The 18,554-nt window shown below is 39.1% G+C and overlaps 1 protein-coding gene across 1 annotated transcript in view; it reads right to left on the bottom strand.

Annotated features, from left to right (window-relative positions):
- Nucleotides 1-917: 917 nt before the first annotated feature.
- Nucleotides 918-18,554, bottom strand: part of LOC111049986 — a 57,243-nt gene continuing 39,606 nt past the window's right edge. Inside the window, exons 3-4 of the mRNA XM_039435294.1 lie at nucleotides 11,378-11,473; nucleotides 918-1,064 (exon numbers count right to left, since the gene is read on the bottom strand). Of these exons, the coding sequence (XP_039291228.1) occupies nucleotides 918-1,064; nucleotides 11,378-11,473 (243 nt within the window). The remainder of the gene's footprint in view (nucleotides 1,065-11,377; nucleotides 11,474-18,554) is intronic.

The following is an 18,554-nucleotide window of genomic DNA, read 5'->3' as shown; positions in this document are numbered from 1 at the left end:
CATCCAGCTGAAGTTTGTCATGAGATGCATTAAACTATTTGGCGGTACGAAGTTCGCCGGGCCAGCTAGTTTTAAATAGAAATAAAAATGGATGTTGGTTATTTTTGTGTGTTAGTTTGCTTGTAAGTTTGTTTTTTATTTTGTTCGTTCCCTATAGACTCGAGAACTACTTGACAGAACGGCATGAAACATTGGGAATATGTTGTGTGAATATTGGGGATGGTTTCTGAACAGAAATTAGAATAGGAGGGCTAATAATAATTATTTATCAATTGATTTTACAGACCTATGTTTTTGAAATTTTCGGCCGAGCGTAGCCGCCGAGAACGAAAAGATGATCATGATTCAAGATCATATTGTGATAATTTTAGCATCTAAAGTAACCAGCTGCATAATAAACTGGAAAATGTTGGAAAAAAATTGTTCACCTCATGAAAGAGAGTTGTTTATTGCATTCATTAATATTACTGAAGAATAACAGACTAATTTATAGGCCTACATTTTTCTCTTGGAATTTAGCTTAGCTTATATTCATCCTAAAATGAAAGTTGGGAAGAATATGGAACTCTGTGAAATTCATCGTACATCGCATATTTCCTGGATCATCTATTGACAATCAACAACTAAGAAAACGTTAAATTCATCTTTGAAACACTGATCTATCCTAACTATTTTTTTTAAATCAACACTCTACTGATAGATATTACTACCAATTGATTGAGAAGAATATGTTTCCGGATTAATAAATGCTGCATGACTAAGCACATAGGAAGTCCGTATTGAGATGTAAATGAAAATATTGATTGTCAGATAAATTTCATGATTCATCAAATAAAGTCAAGTATGACATGTGATTGACTTTTTGGCGGTACGGAGTAAGCTAGTTTTGAATAGTTAAATGAGAAGGCAATTTTATTTCAACATACCTGTTTACCATCCTTAAAGAATGCAAGTGAAGCACAGCGTTCGTTTTTAAAGTGTTTGTCGAACGAAGTATCTGGTTCAGGTATCACACTCTCCACCCCATAATAGCACTTGAATTGTGTGTACACCACACAGAAACTCTGTAGAGAGTAGGTAGCACATTATATTTCAGTATGAGTAGCTATTATTATGAATCAAAAATACATTGATTCCCAAAATATATACTATACAAGCTGGCAGGCTCGCTGGACTCGCCTTATTCATCTAGCCTGAGCTATCAATGAGTCAGATTCAGATTTAATTCATTCTTTGAAATTGAAACTTTTTCTGGAGGCAGAAACAACCACTTTCTGTTCTACGAAAATTACTCTTCATTAGGAATTGATAATATAATGTATTATATTCACTTTATTCATAGACTTTGTCACGGGTCTAGCTCCATGGGGGGGACACAGAAATAAGTAATTATGACTTGGAGTCATTGAACAAAAAACCAAGATTATAATCTTAAACCATGAGTACAGTTTCTCAGTATTAAGTGCCTCACCTTGTGTTGGCATATGTTATAGCCTACATTGCTCCGTGGAGGGGCATGAATGTGCATTAAAAGATTAACAATAATTAGAATTATTAGAATAATTGAATTAAAAGAAATAAATAAACAGTTGTAAAATTTGAGGTAATAAGTCTGTAATGCGTAGTTGCAGGTTAGGTTGACTAACCTTTGTTTTGTCGGGGAATGGGCATCACTGAATTCAGAGTGCCCATCAGAGTGAACAGTGTATGGATAAAACTGGTTTGAAAAAGTAATTTGCTAAACTGATAGATTGGCGGAGATTGGCGGTCTACAAAGGTAGCCAAAGTAGGGACTGTAAATTTCTAAAATAGCACTGTAGGTGTTTAGGTAGTGGATTAAAATTGAATCTCATTCAGTAATAAAATGCAGTTCAGTTTGAATCTGCCTACTATGATCAATGCTGTCGCTAGGATCAGACAGAGATATAAATTTCTGAGTAAGTTCCTTCTCCAAATAACAACCAATATACTCAGGTTCTAGTACCTGTGTTACAGTTGGAAGAGATATTAGACCGCATAAGACAACAGACAAAAAAGCGAATCCATGCAAACCAGGTCTCTGATAAATACTATGGGTTATATGATTGAAAAATGCTGAACCAAAATAGTAAATACTTCGAGTACCGAGTTTAATTATGATGCTGTCTATGCAACCTATTACCTCTCCTTGTGGTGTTGATCAGTTGTGAATGCAGGATCTAATACACCTCGATGTGGTAGGTTGATGGCAGTCGATTTTTATTTGATTCGGGAGGATATCTCCAATTAAATGTTCTATTATTCGATATGAATACCGACTACCATCTACCACAAGAAGAAATAATGTTCCAATAATGAGTAGGATACTCGATAATATCTGAATATTGCAAAACAGGTCGTGCCTTGCACGATCGATTTGTGTCAGTCAAGTAAGAACGAATTTGGAGGTGTAATGAAATAAATTCAGATCAGTGAAAAGGTAATATAAATATATTCTGGAAAATGCTCTCAGACAGCAAAAGATTGAATAAATAGATGAACAGATTTCACAAAATTTAATTTCCAACTGATAAGGAGTGAATATTAAATGATAGCAAATTTGAGTCTTCAAATGATAGATACTGTATGAAAATTTAATAATTTCTAATTGGATAAAATGAGATGGGTGAAAGCCCTTGGAAAGGGTCATAAAACATACAAATTAAATGGGCCGAGTAGTAGGCTGATACGAAATTATAATTAAGGTGCGTACAGATTTATGCGCTGCGAACATGAGCACTTCACTTTTAATCAGCTGATGCCAAGCTTTTTATATCTGTATCTTACCGTTTCTGTAAAAATACAGATATAGTCAGCTGATTAAAAGTGAATTGCTCATGTTCACGGCGCGTATATCTGTACGCAACTTAATACTCAATTATTCAGATTACTCTTTTTTTTCTCCATTTCACTTTTCTTCACATTCAGCTAGCTGAATTCTTAAAATAAAGCAGTTTAGAGTCTCGCTGCATACAATTTCCACTCAGGGATTATCAATACAAATCAATAGTTCATTTCTGAAATCTATTTCATTATGATGATGAGCAGTTTAACGCTCTACTCAGGGCATTTGTTTGTTTACTAATCATCCTGACTCCTCAATAATAAGAACAGTCTACTCGATCCAACTGTCCAATAATTATCTAGTTATCAGAACAAAATTAGTTTGAACTTCTAATGCAAATTTCTACGTCCATCGAAAGCATTACTCCTAGCTTGACTTCTAGTGAAATAAGGTGATCGTTCCACTATTCTACTTCTACCTGGAGGGTAGAGTGGGTCTTCTCTCTCATCCAACACGGGGCTAGGGAGATTTTCTTCTTCTTCCTCCTCGACATTTTCTTCATCAATATTTTCTACAACCTCCTCTCGTTCAATCTCTTCGGCTTCAACAAGTTCGTCATCCTCATCCTCGGGTGCACGATAATCGATGAACCCCTCATTCCTCCTATGATCAAGATCCTCATCATTCCCAGCTATGTCTTTATCTGACAACGGTTCATTCTCTTGTTCGAAAACCACCATTGTCATATAACATGGTTTAATCCTATTAATATGTACTATTACTCTTTTTCCCTCTGATGAATTTATCATATAATTTACATCGGATAGCTTCTTACTAATAACATAGGGTCCCTCCCAAGGTAGGTGGAATTTCGCTGAGTTCCCTGGTTCAACAGCTGGCTCTAACAGATACACTTAATCTCCTTCCTTGAAACTCCGAAGTTTTCTACTGAGATTGGCTTGCTCCATCCGTTTTTGCGCCACTTGTATAGATCGTTCATTTGCTATTTTGTATACTTCTGAGAATCTTTCCTTCAACTCTTTCAGATGAAACTCAGTAGTTTTTCCGCGAACCTCATCTGGTAAGACACCCGATCGTGGAAGCACTATTTCTCATCCATTTAGCATGAAATGAAGAGAATAACTGATAGATGCATGAGGTGTATGCTATCAGGGCATAGGGCAACCAGTGTCCCAATCGGTACCATCTCTTTTCACAAAATGTGCTATGGACTCGTTCAGGGTACGATGTAATCACTCAATAATTCTACCATTACATTCCAGATGATACGCTGTCATTCTGATTTTGTCAATACCCAGCATTTCACAAGTTTCCACGAATAAACTGGATAAAAAGTTTTGGCCTTGATCACTCAGCAGATGGTTGGGTACACCGTGTCGAGTTATAATGTGGGTGATGAAGACTTTAGCTATTTTTTTGGCTGTTTGATTGACGATGGGAATGACCTCAGCATAATGCGTGAAATGATCGATTAAATAAGCTAACATAGTATTTGTTTGCATTTTGGGTTGTTGGAAGTGGACCAACTACGTCCATCGATACAAGCAGAGAAAGGATAACTTGGTTCTTCAGCAGGTTGGACTGAGGCTTTCAAAGAAACAGGAGTTTTTCGACGAGCACATTCATGACATTCTGCTACAAACTTTCTCACATCTCCTCCTAGTGCATGCCAATAGTATGTCTGTTTCACACGACTAGCGGTTCTCTCTTGTCCTGAGTGTCCCGCCCAAGGGGTGCTGTGATTCAGTTTCAACACAGTTGTTCTTAGTGTTTGAGGGACAGCTAATTTCCAGTGAGATGGATCGTCGTTTTTGTTGGTCCACCATACAAATCCATTCTCTATTTGACCCAGATTTGATTCCAACAATTTATTGCACCAATCATCATGCAGCTGTTCGACTGCAACACAATCTACCGATAATCCTTCTATTTGTATTCCATTCACGGCGCGACTGAGAGCATCTGCATTGGAGTGTCTCTTACCAGGCTTATGAACCACGTCGTACTGAACTCAGCCAATCTCAGAGCCCACCTGGTTAGTCTGGATGAAGGGTCGCGCAGACTTAGCATCCATTTCAGAGCTGCATGGCCGGTGACTAGCGTGAACTTCCTTCCTAAAAGATAGCATCGAAACTGTTTTGTTGCATACATAACAGCCAGCAGTTCACGTTCTGTAGTACTATAATTATTTTCGGCGTCATTCAATTGTTGACTGGCGAATGCTACAGGCCTCTCACCGTTATCCATTTGCTGTAAAAGTATTGTGCCAATCGATGTGCTCGACGCATCTGTTGCAATGATAAATTCACTATCAAAGTAAGGGAATATAAGGACATTCTCCAAACACAGTAATTTCTTCAATTTTTCGAATGATTTCATCTGTTGTGGCCCCTATACAAAGTCCACTCATTTCTTCGTTAATTGTGGTAGGGGTTGAGCTATTAAGGTGAATCCATCGATAAAACATCGATAATAGCCAGCTAAACCAAGCCAACTTCTGACTTCTCGCATGTTCTTTGGCTCAGGGTATTGTTAACCGCCTTTATTTTCTCTGGATCGGGTTTCCTCTTTCCGATGTCACCAGGTGACCCAGATAACGAACACAGCTTTTCACAAAATTGCATTTTTCGAGATTAACTTTCAAATTAGCATTCTCAAATATCGCAACACATGCACAAGACGTTCTGCATGTTGGTTGATTGTTTGACTGTGAACTATTACATCGTCTGAATAAACAGAACACTCTGTTCCTAAAATTTCGGCCAGGAGGGAGTCCATCAATTTTTGTAATGTATGAGGGGCACCCATCAATCCAAAAGCCATTCTCTTATACTCAAAATGCCCACCGACTGTTGTGAAAGCAGTCTTTTCTTGGTCCTCTTCTGCTATTTTCATTTGGTGGTACCCACTTTGCAAATCCACAGTTGAGAAATATTCACTATCGCCTAGTCCTTTAAGTGTCTCATATATAAGCGGTAATGGATATGCATTCGCTAAACTGAATTTGAAAGCCTGCAATCTGAACAGAAACGATATTTGAGGCTTTCATCGGTTGTTTTCTTTCTTACAAGTACAATCGGTGCAATCCAAGGACTGTTTGATGGTACAATTATACCTTTATTCAGCATTTCGGCTATATGCTCTTCCACTATGTGGCGCATGTGATAAGGTACTCTATAGGGTCTTTCCGCAATCGGTCGTTCTTCAAATGTGAAGATATGATGTTCAACAGGAACATTACATCCCTTTAATCCTGGCTCTTCAAATAAATAAATAAATAAATGAATGTTTATTTCTCAAAAAAACTAAGACTACAACATCAATTACAAGAATATCAAATAAATTACAATATTACATACAATAGTTAGTTACAAAAGATTCTTATAATGTGTTCTCTACCTGTTTAGTTTTTTCTGTGTGGAAATTGACCTACTTCACTATGGCGTATCATGTTCTAGAGTAGGTTTTGTTAGTTTTTGTGTGTATTATCAATTAGTTAGTGTTTAGTAAGTCATTAGGTGGTTAGTTGTTATTTGAAATAATGTGTTCTATGTTCTGTCTTCCTTTGCTCATCAACCAATTGTGTACTATTGCTTTCAACTTTCTAGGAAGATTAATCTGTTTGGAGTTTGCAGGGAGTAGATTATATAATTTTTGTGCTGAATGATTGGAATGTCTCTGGTATAGTGCCTTTTTTGCAACACTGGTGATGAGAAGATTCCTTTATCTGGTGATGTGGTTGTGGTTTCTAGTTAAAAATGTTGTTGGGTTCTTGTGTAATCTGCATAGTATCTCCTTGGAGTGGAGCTGTCTTGCATCCATCACGTCAAACTCATTGAATAGCTGGTCTGATGAATAGCATGGAGGCTTCTGGTCGATGACCCTCATGATCAGCTTCTGCACCTTGAGGAGTGGTTCAATGTGCAAGAAGCTTGCACCTCTCCATCCCACAATTCCATACAGCATGAGGGACTGTGCTAGAGAGGAGTAGACAACTTTTAGACATCCCTTGTCGACCAGTGTCCTCAGAATCCTGAATCTGTAGATGGTCTTCCTCAGTTTCCTGCATAACTCATTGAGATGATGATCCCAGTGCAGAAAAGAGTTCATAGTAACTCCCAGGTATTTCTGTGACTGTTTCCTGTGAACTGTGTATGAAGTGTTATTCCCTCGATTCTTGATTACTATCTCATCTCCTGTTGGTTGTCCATGTTGAGTCGCCGAAAAGGTCAGGAAGAAGGTTTTCCTATGGTTCAATGTTAGCAGATTTTCAGCCAACCAGCGAGACACTCTCTGAAGTTCAGTCTCGGCTTCTCTCCAGGTCATCTCCCAGGTAGGTTCAGAGAACAGTATAACAGTATCATCTGCAAAGGTGGTGATTGATCCATTTATTTCAATGTTTCATAATGGACTAATGTTGTGATATAGCACAACTAACTTTACTTATCAACGCAGCTCCTTCAGTCTTCAGATGTGATAAAGTTTCATCAATTTGTTTTTCTAATTTCGAATCATTTTCATCCATTTATACAGATTCTATCTATAAAGAGGGTTCAGTCATCCTCACAGGCTCTGCGATACCCATACATTTATTTTTTAATAGCTGTAGTGGATATGGATTAAGGTTTATAACTTTAACAAATGAGATTGAATTGTTGACATGCTGAACACCACGACCACCCTTATTCCAGGCAGTGGATCTAATGAGGGTTCAATGAATATAGGCCCTTCCTTCAATACATTTCTCAGAGTAACATCGACTAAGATTTCAGAATGAGCAGGGATAAAAGTGCTTCGTGCGGTATACACTGTAGCCGGTCTTACTTGATCATTTGAACAATGGATCTTTGTTGACATTCCGCGATCTTTGCACTCAGACCTCCTCCTGTCATGGAGTGGATGGATGGGGTTAGACGGGGCATTACAGCTTATAGTCTTCCTACTTTAAATTTTCACTAACACAATCACAAAAATATGACGTTTCCATACTATTGTATGACTCATTTTGAACTTCACCTACTTTCTCACCTCCAAATGTTATTGAATTATTACTCACATCGATAACTGCGTACAATTTGGATAACAAATCCCAACCAAGCAAACCATCCTCTTTTAACATTGGCGATGAGAAATCTATGTTCAACCTTGAACTTTAAGACATTTATTTGTAAAACTTGTGCTCCCATCAATGCTAAAGTCATGCCTGTCACACCCTTAGCAACAGCTTCCTCCTCTATTAGTTTTACACCTGAAATAGCCTCTTTCAAAATAGATATCTCTGTGCCAGTGTCAATGAAAAATGTTTTGCATTGACCTTCAATTTCGATGGTAACGTGACTTCCTTTACCGCGAGTTGATACTCATGGAACTATATCGCAATGTCCCTCTCAATGATTAGGCTGAGTAGTTGGGCGACTCCCAGCCAATCTTAGTTTTCAGAGTGCTGTGGTTTTTGGGCACTATGTTTTCATTTTTCACAGGAGCAGCGCGTTTAGTACAATTATATGCTGTATGGGGTGATTCTCCACAAACGAAACAGTATCTCACAAATCTATTGTAGAGTTTACACGGCTGTGACTCAGAAAAATTTCTCTGCTGATTTGGGGAATGGTCTGTTCTCATGTTGGTAGATTCCCTAGCAAGGTGACCCATCCTACCACATGCAAAGCAAGGTCCCTTCTTAACAGACTGTCTGAACTGTGTATTTGGATTGCTCTTTAAATATCCATATGATTTCACATTCCGATCCTTCTCGAATGAAAGAGCAAACACATTGTCTTGATTTGCTGTGGTTGCTTGTTCAACTCGTTCAGCTATGAATACCGCCTCTTCCAAGGTTTTTGGGGGATGAACTTGTAGGGATATGGACACGGAACCAAATAATCCTCGAATGAAAGCTGTGAAAACCGTTCTATCTAGTTGGAGGCGAGCATATTTAGCTTCTGTAGGATGATCGTTGGGGATTGTATTGCTTTCAAGCCTAATTCTCGACAGCGATCCACATACGCGCGAATTGGCTCTTTCCAGTGTTGTTTAATCGCACTCAATGCGAATAAATGACTTTCAGGTTCTTGTAACTCTTTGAATCTTTCTAGAAGAACTTTTTCATACTTGACAAAAGTTGCTACCTCGGATAATAATTCGGGATGAGTGTTCAAACAGATGTTTTTAATTTACATATGAGCTTTTTATCGTTATCAGACCAATTACCAGACTGTGCTACAAATTTCAAATTTTGAATAAATTCCTCCACTTTCTGTCCACCTTCTTCACCTGAAAAGTTCTTACAAATGATTGTCAACCTAAATCCATACGTACTAAAGTTGTTGGTCGAACCTGTTGACTATTTGAAGCATTAACAGTGTCTAAATCTTGCTGTAATCTAGCTTTTTCTAGGGGGTTCACGTTCCAATTGTGCTCTAAGTTGTCTCAATTATTCTTGTAAACACTCTATTCCTGATCTTTCTACATTTCAAACAGGTAGATCAGGTTGTACTGGATTCATCTTGAAAGGTTCACTTGAAATCCCAAATATTTAAAATGGTTTCTCTGAAAAATCAGAAAAATTATTTCCTCGTTTCTAACAGTGAATTTTGTCCCATGACTCCAATCTGGTCTGATAGACATTTTTGCAGTCTATCCCACCACATGCCACCAGTTTTGTAACCGCCCTTGATGGGGGTTGAAGATGTCTTATTACTACTTCAAGGGAGTCATGGGAACTTGATAGACAACAACATTGTATAACCCAAAGAATTTCTCATTTATTATGTCAATCACTTGAAATTTGATGAATGGAATATGCAGTACATTTTATCAAAATATTATTCCTACAAAAACTACCTGCCAATAAGATTCTGCTAACTAGAAATTCTACTATAACAAGAATTTTACCAATTAGGTTCTCGGCCGGGTGAAAATGTTTTATAAGGAGCTAGAAATTTTGGCACTTTGGTGATTTTGGCCACAGCTATCACTCCCACCGTAATCCCAAACCACAGGACACTCACGTATATCATAATGCCAGGAAACTAACTCAACATTTTGCAATACGGTAAGGGTTTTGATCCGCTCGGTACCTCTGTTGTTTTACGACTGGAGGTTTTCCGTCCGAAAACTTCCCCCTCTCCACGTCAGTGTGCCAGAAGGCCTAACTGCTGCTATTGGAAGAGTCGGTTCTCACGAAATTCGGCAAGCGGGTACATGCCAGGTCTGCAGTATTCCTCTGTGAAAATATCTACAGGCTACCAAACATTTGCCTTGTCATTGCCTTGTGGAGCTGCCTCATCCGTGAGAACTAGCAAATATCCCTGAATTTGCTGGTTCTCAGAGTCGTTTAGACATAAGTTAGCACAATCTTATTGTCGCTGCAAAAATACTACTTACTCACTGAATTATATATTTTCTCACTAAAGTCCATCTACAGAAATAATTATTATTCTAATATCAGAGTCTTTTCTCCTGAGAAATCTTAAATTCAAAACACGAGGAAATCAATCAATAAATAAGTAATCAAATACTACCCATGTCACAAAATCATCAATTTTGAATCTTATTCAAGTTAAAAAAAAATTAGCATATTGTAGCGGGTTTTAAAACTTTAAGCTGATTGCAAAACAGTCTTGGTCTTCCATATTGGACTAAAAATAAGTGAGTAATCACAAGAAGTAATTTGACCACAACAGTGCTGCTATCTATAGGGCTAGAATCACAATTTTCTCCATAATGTTTCACTTTAAGGTGCGTACTAATATAATAAGCCCCTCGAGCACGCTCTGCACATGCTCCAATCATGAACGTTACATGAGATGCTATGCGAGGGATCACTGGAGGTTCACAATATGTTCATGGGATGATTGCGTGCTTGTTGTATTGTTGACTTCACTACGACCTAACCTCAAAAATGTGGAATGTTCAATCCAACTAAATGAAATATTCCGACAAGGGGATTGCTGGGTAGTCTAATAATACATTAGGTTTATTGATTATGTTTTTATAATAGATTGATGATAAATATTATGTTTATTGTATTTATGTTGATGTTCCATTACAAAAGGGTCATGTCTGTCAATGTTTTGAAAAGTGAAAGGCATGGTTGGGAGTTTGGCTTCTTGATTCTGAATTCTAATATGCTGGTACCCATTATAATAAATGTTTTTCATGATTTTATATTATTCAATTTTTATAATTTATTTATTTATTATTCATTTTGATAGTTTTATATGCTAACACAGAGATTGTAACTGATTAAAAAAGGAACTTTAACCATGTATTTGCAGCTATTGGCAAGTTCGCCCTAGGAACTTGCCAAGCTCAAGCTCTGTTACAAGCTCTGTTCACGTTCCACTCTCGCTCGACCTACAATCATCTATCGATCTGCTTGAGTGATGTTTTATCGCAGAGCAGGACATACATACGTATGTACACACCTCTAGAAGCTTCTAATTTGTGAAATTCATAAAATAATCACTTTTACTTAGTATTGCAATCTACAATCTGAGCAGAAATACTTTATATATTTTCAAGAATCTAGGCTTCCTGTGTACAACTTACATCTAGAGCTTCCTTATTGGCTTCAACATTCTTAGCTGTACAGAGGTTGAGTACGAATGAGCCGCGGTCTTTCTTCATCAATGCTTCAAACTCTTCCTGCAAACAATGTCATTTGTACATCAATGGACTCATAATACAAACAATTATTATTATAATGGACTCAGAAGAAGCATTTCCTCTTTGCGGATGCCCATTGTTCTTGTTTGCAAAAATTACCTTCAGGGACAAGAAGAAGAAGCACTACAGTCCTGTAATCCACTTTTTTTCTGCTACACTTTTCTATAGAATAGAATAGAATAGAATAGAACTTTATTTACACTTCACAGCAGAAAATGAACATAATACAAGACCATTCTTCTTTTGTAACTTTTTAACAAAATACACAAATATTCTGTACTGAATATAATATTATATCATTATTTTCCTCTGTAATCTATCTTTCCTGTAGCCTATTGAAGGCAAAATAATAGTTCTTTAGGCTTAGCCGTAGCCGTCAGCCGGGTTGATAGGTTTCCTTCATTATAAACAAATTACCAATATTAAATATTCTCACACCTTTTTTTTCGCCCTTATTCTTCGTAGCACTTCGTACCTTTTAAACAGCACTGAACGATTATTTTCGAAACAAATCAATACATGAAAATGCGTCAATGTGGCTGGACTAGTCAAACACGAACAAAACAATAATTCAACTAAAAAAGCAATTTAAACTTTGGAAAAACATATTCAATAGGTTCTCTTTCAAATTGAATAAAATTTGCAAACAGAAAAAATATATATATACAGCATATGTATTCTTAATCATATTATATTGGGAAACCATTCATTAACATCTATAAAAATAAAAAGAATTCTAACAACGCATCATTGCAAATAACCAATTATAAACTTAATATTATATCAACTCATTATCATCAGCTTATCTCTTCCAATGAATTATGAAGCGGGGAATATTCATCTTGATGAAGAAAAGGACGTTATTCCAAAACAATAATCACTTTGAAAGATAATTACAAGAAAAAATCGAAAAGGAGAAAGAATAACAGAAAGAAAAATTGAATAAAGAGAGAAAAAACTTTATCATTCATGATTTAACTTTAAAAATTGAACTCAGTTATCAACTCTCGCCTGTACCTCCAGGCATCCCTCAAATATCCTACTAGACTTGTCCAACATTTCCCGTTTAGATATTCGATCACTGTCTCCCTCTCTATTATCGCTCTTCCCAGATATTTCCTTCTTATTTCACTCAAAATTGTACAACTTCCGATAAAATGATAAATATCTTCAGTTTCTCGACTGTTGCACATCGAACAGATACCGATCCCCTCTTGTCTGTGCGGTGCATGATTGAGTGGCAACAGTCCTCCTCTGGCTTTAAAAATCATCGAGATAACATTCCTTTTGGTCTCATCATTTATATAATTTCTTGTCGTCTCGTCAATTTTTATATCTGTATAAACTCTGTGGAACTGAGATCGCTGCCGTCTCTCTAGCCACTTATCTTTGATTTTCGCTTTTATTTTGACCATTGCCCTCTCCCACGTCACCTCCCACCCGCGCCTGAAATCCACTGCCTGCCAGCTGTCCGCTGTTATCGGCAATTCAATATTCAACTCATTCAAAATCCGTCTCCATTCAGCATACCAGCCGCACTTATCTCTTAAACAGTGTCTCGCTATCAGTGTTCGATATCTTTCACCTGGTAATTCAAATGAATTCAATACATATTTAATATGAGTCTTCAACGTGTAGAGCCACAATATTTCCTTCCCAGTCTCCAAGTATACGATATAATTTGGCGTATTACTAGGTAATCCAAATATTTTTTTAACAAAAAACCTAAGAAATATTTCTAGCTCCTCTCTTTCCGCATATCCCCATACCTGCGCTGCATATGTTACCACTGCTCTACTTATAGATTCAAAAATTCCCCATTTCATTGATATAGGAGCTTCATCATTTGAAATAAGTTTTCGCCACACACTATTTATTCCAAATCTGGCAGCTGTGAGCTTACATCTAAAGTGTTCAGTGAGGGATAATTTTGAAGAAAAGACAACTCCTAGGTATCTATACTCATTAACTGTTTCCACAGCTTCATTTCCATAGTACCATTTCTCTCGTTCTCCTAATCGTCCTCCTCTTCTGAAAACTACAATCTTAGATTTGTCCATATTTACTGTGAGATTCCACCTTACGCAATATTCCTTCAACCTATTTATCATCGACTGCAGCTGCCGAGGATTCTCAGACATTAATACTACGTCATCTGCATATAACAACGCATTGATTAGCTTCTCACCAACATACAGCCCTCCACCAATAAAGTCACTCAAGTCGTTCAAAAAAAGTGTAAATAGCAACGGGGACAATAAGCACCCCTGCTTTAATCCACTCCTGATTTCAAAATATTCAGTTAAGTGACCCTGTACCCCATGCCATACAGTTGACTTCGTATTTCGATATAGATTCCTCAGAATCGCAATGAATTTAGTCGACACTCCCAGTTCACTGAGTTTGAAAAATAACGCTTCTCTGTCAACACTATCATACGCACCCTTGAAATCCACAAAGAAACAATAGAGTTTCCTTTTGGGTCTACTCAACGTTTTCATCACTATATTAAATAGAACAAAAATATTATCCATAGCCGAATAACCTCTTCGGAAGCCACACTGATTCTCTTTGATAATCTTTTTTCTTTCTTCCCAAGACTGTAACCTTCGCAACAATATTGAAGAGAACAATTTAGCGATAGCATTTATAAAAGATATGGCTCTATAATTATTAACGTCATTCACATCACCTTTTTTATGCAATGGGAATATAATTGAACGTGAAAACCCTTTTGGTATCTGTCCGCCTCTGATAATAGCATTGAAAAACATGAGAATTATCTCTTTGTAATTTTTTGACGCATTCTTGTAAAACTCGGCCGGAATTCTGTTATCACCTGGAGCCTTATTATTACGCATGGCCTTGAGGGCATTTTCCAATTCATTCATTTCTATATCACTGTCAAGAATTTGATCTTCTACATTGGCCGCCGCATAAAAGGTGACCACCTCGCCAACCGAACCAAAAACTCGTCTAAAGTGTAAAATCCACTCCTCCGCAGTCACGTTCCCTGAAATCTTGAATTCTCCACTTTTAAATTTCTTTATCAGCGCCCACAAATCACTGGAATCCTTGACTCTCTTAAATTGCTCCTTTATATCACTATAATACGCTTGCTTTTTACTCTTACATAGCAGTTTATATTCCTTAGCTACCTTCATATAATTTTCTCTGACTTGCTGTGTATTTGATGCTCTGAACACTTTCAACAGGCTGAAAACTCGTTTTCTCATAGCTTCACACTCTTTATCGAACCACCTCTCTCTCCCTCCTTCTCTCTTTCCATTAGATTGGGGCTTGTAATTTGCAGCTCTATATACAATACTATTTAACAATTCATAAGTCTCCTCACAGTGCTCAGGTATATTATTTATTTCTCTACAAACATTAGACAGCTTGGATACATACTCATTCTTCTTCGCTTCTTTCCACTTCAACTTTGGTAAGAGTGGTAAAGTTGTGTTCTCTCTTCCTTGAGTATCTATTGTCATAATCGTAACTTCAATTGGGAAATGATCAGAAAGGACTTCTGGCACAATACAAAATTTTCTAACTTCCTGCGCTAAATCAATAGATATGCAACATAAATCAATTACTGAGGCCCCTCTGCCTCCCATGAAAGTAAAATCTCCTCTCTCATCCCCACTCATCCTCCCATTCAGAATGACCAAATTGAAAACCTCACAGAACTCTAATACTTTCTTCCCTCTCGAATTGATCACAACATCCTTCGACTCGCGCTTATCACTCAATGCATATCCCAATTCTACTACATCCGTTAATTCCGATAAGTCCTGCCCCTTACCCACTCTACCATTAAAATCTCCAATCAGAATCATATTATTTTTATTATTCTCATGCTCTATCATGAACTCCCATAATTTATTAAAATCTCCCTCCCACTCCATGTCTCCTCCACCACTTAGGTAAATTGGTACTATATAATAACCACTTTGTTGACCAGCATTCATATGAATAACTTTCATCTCCTGCACATGTATCACTCTACTTACTCTCTCCATCCCCCTTCTAATCCCTATCAACTTTCCTCCCTTTGCTCTACCCCAAATTGATTCTCTTACTGCAAATTCCCAATGCAAACTATAACCTGCAAAATAGTTTTCTAAATACAATTGATTTCCTCTCTCAACAAACGTCTCTAATAATACAAACATATCATAATTTCTAATAAAATTATAAACTTGAACGATCTTACCACTTAATCCAGCCACATTGTACGCTACTATACTACACTGTCCTCTTTCACACGGACTGACGGCGTTATCTCAGCAGTTGTGGTCCTCGCCCTCGTCTCTGCGCTCGCCCTGGTCACACATGCTCCTGCTCACGGCCAGCCTCACACTCTCGTCGAACATGGTACCGATCTTCTGTAGCCCGTCCTCTCCTTCCGAAATCAGCCCATTCTCTTCATCCAACGTGAAAACCCGACTATTCACAATTAAGCGATCCAATTCCACCGAAACTCTCACTCCAGGAACTTGTTTTTTCAATTCCCCAAGAACTCGGAAAAGCTTTGATCGTCTTTTTCGCGTGTCGAATGCAAAGTCCTTATGAATCACAAAACTTGTACCCTTCAGCTTCCTACTGTTTCTACTGATGAATTGAACGTCCTGATCGTCTGGAAAATGTGCAATAATTGGCCCGTTATTGATTTTCTTGCCTAATGCATGTGCTCGATTAACCCAGATATCTGCTCGTGTCCCCAGATGACTCACACAAAAGTCTTTAACAACCCTCTCATATATATATATATATCATGACACACTATTCCTACTGCAGGAAGGGGGAGAAAAGAAATAGGGAGGAAGAGGGGGTGAGGATCGTAAGGGTATGTGATGGACATCTGTCCCCAAGCACCAGGTATATACTGTCACATCTCCAACGGTCATGAGAGACTGTACAATCGTCTGGGCATCAGGTTGGGTCCTCACCAACCGGTGACAATGCAGCAGCATTGTCAAAGAGAATGGCTATAGGATATCTGGCCATGTTCTTGGCTCAATCCTAATGGACTGGAACTGCTGAGTTGCGTCGTGCTTCCACACTGCATAGGTATCCCGTGCTTTCACACTGCTTAGGTGTGCCATGCTCCTGCACTGCTAGGGGCGGGGGTTTTCGCCCCGCAAGGGGGATGCCTAGCTTCCTCACTGCCTCGGGACACCGTGCTCCTGCACTGCAAAGGGATGCCGTGCTTCCACACTGCTAGGTGTGAGGATTTTTGCCCTGCTAGATAGTGCCATGCCTTTGCACTGCATGGGGATGCCGTGCTTCTGCACTGCTAGGGGCGAGGATTTTCGCTCCACTACGGTGTGCCATGCCTACTCACTGCAGAATACAGAGAACACAGAAAACAGAACACAAAAACACAAAGGGTGAACAGCACCTCTGACTGAGTTCTTACTCAAGCTGTCGTGGTGTGTCCAAAACTGCTGACTTGTGGGAAAATGGCCCCTGCTTATACATTTTTCAGGAAACAGAGCTTGCACTCTGTGGGAGGGCTGTGTTTGCACACAGCAAGGCACAAGGATTTTCGCCCTGTCTGGGAAAGCTGTGCTATCCTACTGCGTGCCGTGCTTTTGCAAGGTGTGCCAGGCTCCTGCCCTGCAGGGAGCTGTGCTTACACACTGCATGCCGGGCTTCCACAATGCATGGTGCCATGCTTTCGCACTGCGAAGTTGTGTGTCTGCATGAAGACAACCAAACACACACTGACCGATGTGTCATGTATGCACACAACGTTTGGACAAGCTAGCAATCTGGTTGCACTGTTTCCACACTGCTGAGGTCAAGCTCAAGCACTACCTGTGCTGGGATTTCGCCCTGCTGGGAGCTGTGCTCCCGCACTGCATGCCGTGCTCTCGCATGGCCTCACTTCGCCGTTCTTGCGCACCGCTATGACCGGGCTCATGCCATGCGGGTTGGCGTGCTCTCGCACTGCCTTACTTTGCCGTGCTTGCACACTGCTATTGCCAGGCCTACGCTCTGCGGGTGGCTGTGCTCCCGCACTACCTTACTTTGCTGTGCTTGTGCACTGTTATGGCCAGGCTTACGCCCTGCTGGTGGCCATGCTCTCGCACTGCCTTATTTCGCAGTGCTTGTGCACTGCTATGGCCGGGCTTACGCCCTGCGGGTGACCGTGCTCTTGCACTGCCTTTCTTTGCCGTGCTTGCACACTACTATGGCCAGGCTTATGCCCTGTGGGTGGCCGTGCTCTCGCACTGCCTTACTTCGCAGTGTTTGCACACTGCTATGGCCGGGCTTATGAAGCATTCAAGGCTTAACCCATGCACGACGTCCTTTGGGAAGGCGGACCTGGATACCCGGGCGACCTGAGTGCAGACGTTTGCCGACAAGGAATGACTGGTGCGTCAACTTCTTCACTGTCGGCCTGTCTCCAATGGTCACCAGAGTAAGGCTCCATCCATGGTCGGCGGCGGTTAAGCGGAACGGTGGAAGTATGGGAAGGCACTGGGGAAGGGGACGTCTCCATTGAGGTAAACAACTCTAAAGAGAATTAACAGCTCAAATAAATAGAGGAACAGTGGAGATAAAATGAGAAAAAGAATAAGATAAATGAAGTGATACTCTCAATCACAGAGGGAGAACTAAACTGAGGAAATAGAGGTGAAAGCAGTCAGAGGTTCTGTTCAAATTGGAGCAGAGCGGCCTGATGTTACCTGGTTGGGAACTAACAACAGACTGACTGTAGAGAGCCAGAGAAGTTTCGATAAACTGGGGAAACAGGAATAATCTGAAATTTATCAACTTGAATATAATGAGATTGCAAGATCCCACTAGAATAATCTGATGGATGGACAAAACAAGTTGATTGTTTCATGTTATCGTAAGTGATGACAGCTCAACAGTCACATAGTAATGAGATTCATATTAGACTGGCAGTAATACAACAAAGGGTTAGTGCTATTTCCCACTGTCCATTCCAATATAAAATGATGACAAATATTCACTTTTTGATTTTCTCAATAGAATTGTTACATTGGAGAGAAAAAATATAGCCACGGAAAATATTCACTCA

The sequence above is a fragment of the Nilaparvata lugens genome, chromosome 9 (assembly GCF_014356525.2).
Source record: "Nilaparvata lugens isolate BPH chromosome 9, ASM1435652v1, whole genome shotgun sequence".
NCBI classification, from domain to species: Eukaryota; Metazoa; Arthropoda; class Insecta; order Hemiptera; family Delphacidae; genus Nilaparvata; species Nilaparvata lugens.
Note: the sequence above shows the minus strand (reverse complement) of the source record. Positions and strands in the feature narration are given on the sequence as shown.